The sequence below is a fragment of the Scophthalmus maximus genome, chromosome 2, assembly GCF_022379125.1.
Source record: "Scophthalmus maximus strain ysfricsl-2021 chromosome 2, ASM2237912v1, whole genome shotgun sequence".
NCBI classification, from domain to species: domain Eukaryota; kingdom Metazoa; phylum Chordata; class Actinopteri; order Pleuronectiformes; family Scophthalmidae; genus Scophthalmus; species Scophthalmus maximus.
The window spans coordinates 24787501-24792137 of NC_061516.1; the positions used below are offsets into that span (position 1 = coordinate 24787501).

At 45.0% G+C, this 4637-nt stretch overlaps 1 protein-coding gene across 2 annotated transcripts in view; it reads right to left on the bottom strand.

The window, feature by feature from the left end:
* The window catches only part of elmod1 (ELMO/CED-12 domain containing 1), a 15163-nt gene extending 10562 nt beyond the window's left edge, over nt 1-4601 (bottom strand). Inside the window, exons 1-4 of one of the 2 annotated variants that reach the window (XM_047328851.1) lie at nt 4486-4601; nt 3755-3907; nt 2069-2233; nt 1591-1692 (exon numbers count right to left, since the gene is read on the bottom strand). In XM_047328851.1, the coding sequence (XP_047184807.1) occupies nt 1591-1607 (17 nt within the window). In that variant the 5' untranslated portion in view covers nt 1608-1692; nt 2069-2233; nt 3755-3907; nt 4486-4601. Of the gene's footprint in view, nt 1-1590; nt 1693-2068; nt 2234-3754; nt 3908-4485 lie in introns of those variants that run through there. The other variant, XM_035624399.2, reaches the window with a different exon arrangement.
* Between the last annotated feature and the right edge of the window lie 36 nt (nt 4602-4637).

Consider the following 4637-nt stretch of genomic DNA (forward strand, 5'->3'; position numbering starts at 1 on the left):
TTTTTGCCTCTGTGGCTCCACACACACAGGCTGTTGAAGTGCAGCACTGTGTTCAGCCAAAGCCATTAGGAAGTGCGACATGAATCAGTTTGTCATTACCACATTCATTTGAGCACATTGAATTACTGTAAACAAACACAGTCATCAGCAGAAAAAAAACCAAAAAAAAAACTATTTGGCAGCTTCAACTGGCCTCCGCTGTTCATTAGAACGCAAATGGAGCCTCGATATCTCCGGGAGCAAATCGAAGGGGCTGACACGTCAAAGGAACATTTAAAAATGTTTTCAGAAAAGAAATTCACCCTCTCGAGTGGGATGACAAGAAGCACTTTGACCTCTGGGAAACGTGGACTGAATCGAGAGAAGCACCGAGAACAGCTGGAACACCTGCACTTGTCTGATGATGTAATAAAATGTAATACACACGTTTTAACATGAAAACGAAAGGCTGCCGGCACCTGTTGGTTCAATCCTCTCATAGCTTGTAACTTTTGCTCAGACTTTTATGCTCCTGACTCGTCTGTTTTAGCTCATTTCCATCTTTAATCGCTTTTTGCTTCTTTTATTTCACATCTTAGGGAATTTTCTATGTCTTTGAATTTCCTCGTTGCTTGAAGTTGCCTCCTCTTTAGCAGCAAAACACTTAAAAACATTGTAATTTATGCAAAATATGAACGACTATGGATCAAAATAAACACCGTACACCGTCACTATTTGACATTATAGTCTACTGTTAAAGCTAACGGCTGCGACTAACGATTACTGTCATAATCGATCAATCTGTCGATTGTTTTCTCAACTGATCGAGTTGTATGGTTCATAAAATCTTCATCATAAAATGGTTCACTGTCGCAGAGGAGCAGAGAAACAGGAAGATATTCAAATTTCAGAAGCTGAAATCAGAGAATTTTGACCTTTGTTTTACTTCATTAAAAACGACTTGAACCGATGAGTCGTTTATCACAATAGTTGGCGATTCATTTACTAATCGATGAACTGTTGCAGCTCCAGTGTTAATCCGAAGATTTCATGGTTTTTACCAAAGAATCTGCAGATAAACAGAAACACAGTGAACCGGACTATTTATAGAAACAGCAGAGGAGGAGGAGGAGAAGGAGGAGGAGGAGGAAGAGGAGGAGGAGGAGGAGAAGGAGGAGGAGGAGGAAGAGGAGGAGGAGGAGGAGGAAGAGGAGGAGGAGGAGGAGGAAGAGGAGGAGGAGGAGGAGGAGGAGGAGGAAGAGGAGGAGAAGGAGGAGGAGGAGGGGGGGGAGCACATGTTCGGTTCACATGTGCTCCGCAACAGACTTGTACCGGACACACAGCGTCGACTGCGAGGGGCTTAACTGGGAGGAGTGGGAATAAACACACGGCCCTAGAATAAACATGTGATCACAGCAGGTGGAGGATAAACACACGGGGCGGGAGGGGGAGGGGGAGGAGGAGGAGGAGGGGGAGGAGGGAGAGGAGGAGGAGGATGAGGAGGAGGAGGAGGAGGGTGAATTTATAATTGAATTCCTTTGGACAAAATCGGAATGTAAATGAAGCTGCATCGCTGCAACAATGGAGGAGGCGTCGGCGGCGTCTGCTCACCTGAGGAAATGCTTCATGTTGGCCGCCGTCACCGCTCAGGTGTCCTCCTCGGTGCTGTGTGTGTGTGTGCGTGCGTGTGCGTGTGTGTCGGTGATCCCAGTCCTGGAGACACAAGAGGAGGTTCTGTGAATGAGTGAGGCCGACGGACGGAGGGACGCGGGGACGCGCGGGCCCCGAGCGGAGCTGTCCGTGGTGCTGGAGGATTTACGCGCACCTTGATTATAATTGTCTGCGGCGTTCGGCCTTTTTTTTTTTACCCGCGTTTCTTCACGGTTAAAAAAATGAGTCCGAATCGACGCATCCAAGCCCCTGAAAGACGTTTCCTATGTATCTCGGCACGATCCAGCAACACCGGGCGGCTGTTGCTCGATCCGTGTCTCTCGCCGACCGGAGGCGGAATAAAACCACCGCAAAATACGCGTAATCCTGGTGCAGAGACGAGACCCGATGCGAGCGACAGGACGACGGCTTCTCTCACCGATTGCGGCTCGTCCTCCTCTTCACTCGGCTGCTGCAGTCGCCTGCGCTTCGTCCATGATGCTCCAGAGTCGGACTGAGGCGGAGCGCGCGGCCGCAGCCTGGAGGTGCAGTGCACGCGCACGCGCACGCGCACCGGCGCTGTGGGCCGTGTGCTGCTCATTGGCTGGAAGAAATGAGCCCAGAGGAGGAATGTTTTTAAAAACAGTTTCATTTGGGAGTTGAGGAAAAAATGATGAATCTGTGCTTCTGTCTCTTTTATAACATTTATACCTTACAGATTAAAGGGAAATATAAAATGCCATAACAACGTCCACTTACTTTTGTACGCACTTGTGTATATAGTACCACCTCATTGTGTTCATTTATCCATCTTGATTTTTATATTTGACTATTTTATATTTTTGCTATTTCATATTGTCAATCCTTAGAGAATAAAGATCTACTCTATTCTATAAGTTCTATATCACAGCGTGTCTTACAATGAAATACAATCTCAGCCATACTTTCGGCGTACAACGTACAATAATAATGACATTACTGGTGATTTCATAGACATTTTTATTCATGGTATAATAACTTTAGTCCAATATGTGATGCACTTGATCTGGATGATCTTGGATATAGATCAACAACACCTATTCAAATCTTAATCAAAATAAATAAATAGATAAAAAATACAACAGTATGGACGTGAATATATTACCACAATGATGCACTTTGACAGCTTTGGAGGAAAAATGTTGCTTTATCAACGTCACTGAGTGCAGCCACAAAGTAAACTTAGAAAATAACATTTGCTATCGTAGTATTGCTGCGGTACCATTAGCTACCTATCGTTACATCCCTGTGAGCCTCGTTTTTCCACAGGCTGGAGAACAGTTGGAACAGCTCAATGTGGGAGGGTGTGCGATTTGTGAAAAAAAGCAAAAACAAAGTGGGGGATTTTTTCGAGCGTGTGTAACGGGAGTGGCTTCCTGACCTCCGGCGTGGGAGGCCGCCACGGCAGCAAGGAGGCTAAAGCTGCTGTCGCTAGCACGTGGCGAGTGAGGTTCACACACAAACTGCACAGCACTCGACTGGCTGACCACCGTTACACGTGCACAACAGAACAAAACATGCAAGAATTAAATCCCTCTCTTACAAATTTATCGTGCTTGGTGACATTCTGGAGAAGCGGTTCACTGAACATGGATGATGGCTCATTCAAACATGTTTTGGAGGGAAAGTTGGCAGACAAACATCTCACTCACACAGTGTTGTAATGTTGAATATCAACCATAAAGCCACTTTTTATGTGCTGAATGGACAAAGCTTGCCACCTGGGAACACAGCAAATTGCAGTTTGAACCAGCATATTTCAAACCCACAACAAACAAACATTTTCACATTACTCCTAGTGATGGTTACCAATAACAAAGACAACAGAGATCAACAAAACAATTCCATTTTCATGGATAAACAAAAAAAAAATCAGTTCAAAAAATATTTAGTGTGAGTGAGCCCTCTTCCCATGTACAACAATAAAGGATCTCTGATAATACTTTTCCGTTCCACCCACTTCAATTTTTCCCTCCATCGTCAACCATCTTCCCAATCAAATCAATTCAGGATCTCTGATGACAAAAGTAAACTGCAAAGGTTTCCGACAAAATTACCTCATGGATCTATCACATCCACGACTTACCTCCACAGTCCAGGATACAAGAGCCGGAATGGTCATGATGGAGATAGACTGCGTACCGGACACAAGACGGACAAGTATCGCCGCTGCAACCGAAAACGGCGGTAGGAGGCCGCCATCTTGTTTGTTTGTCGCATCAGGTGGTCTTCAAATCAACTGTGGAAACAGTTGTCTCCCAAATTATCAGATGAAAGCAAACGGCTTGTTTATGACATCAGTTTATTATTTAATATTCATCAATTGTATTGTTTCATTTCCCTATATTTCAGACTAAAAGCACCGGAACTGTGCTTTTATTGCGAAATCAGTTACTACGCCGCGCTGCTACCGTAATGCCCAGAGTAAACACGTAATTCAAAACAACATTGGGGCTTGTTTGACCACATTGAGGTGGTCTAGCATCGGTCTGAAGAGGACCTGGTCTATTGAAACAGGACGTTTTAACTCTAATCCTAATTCAATGACGACAGTAGCTTATATAATACCATTTTTTATAGGGCTTTAATTTTGAAATTCCACATCAAACTGTCTTGAAATTTCCTGAGTGATACTGGAGGGTAATCAACTGTCAGTGGAACTGGTTTTAGTATTAGGTTCATTTCGTTTCCTTTCTTAATTTCTATACATCTCATGAACGTTTCCTTTTATTGTGAAACCCATACTATACTATACCCAGTCTATGGTGAATTCACGTTTGACCGGACGTTACCGTAATGCCTGGCGCATACACGCACCTCGAACACAACGCGGGGGGGTACGTTTGAGTGCAGTGTGTTTTTTCCACCACACGGAGCGGTCAGGTTGAGTCTCCGGTTCCTCCCCCTCGTCCCTCCTCCCTCCTCCCGACGCGCGGAGCGGGTATTTGCATACAGACGGGCAGACAGAG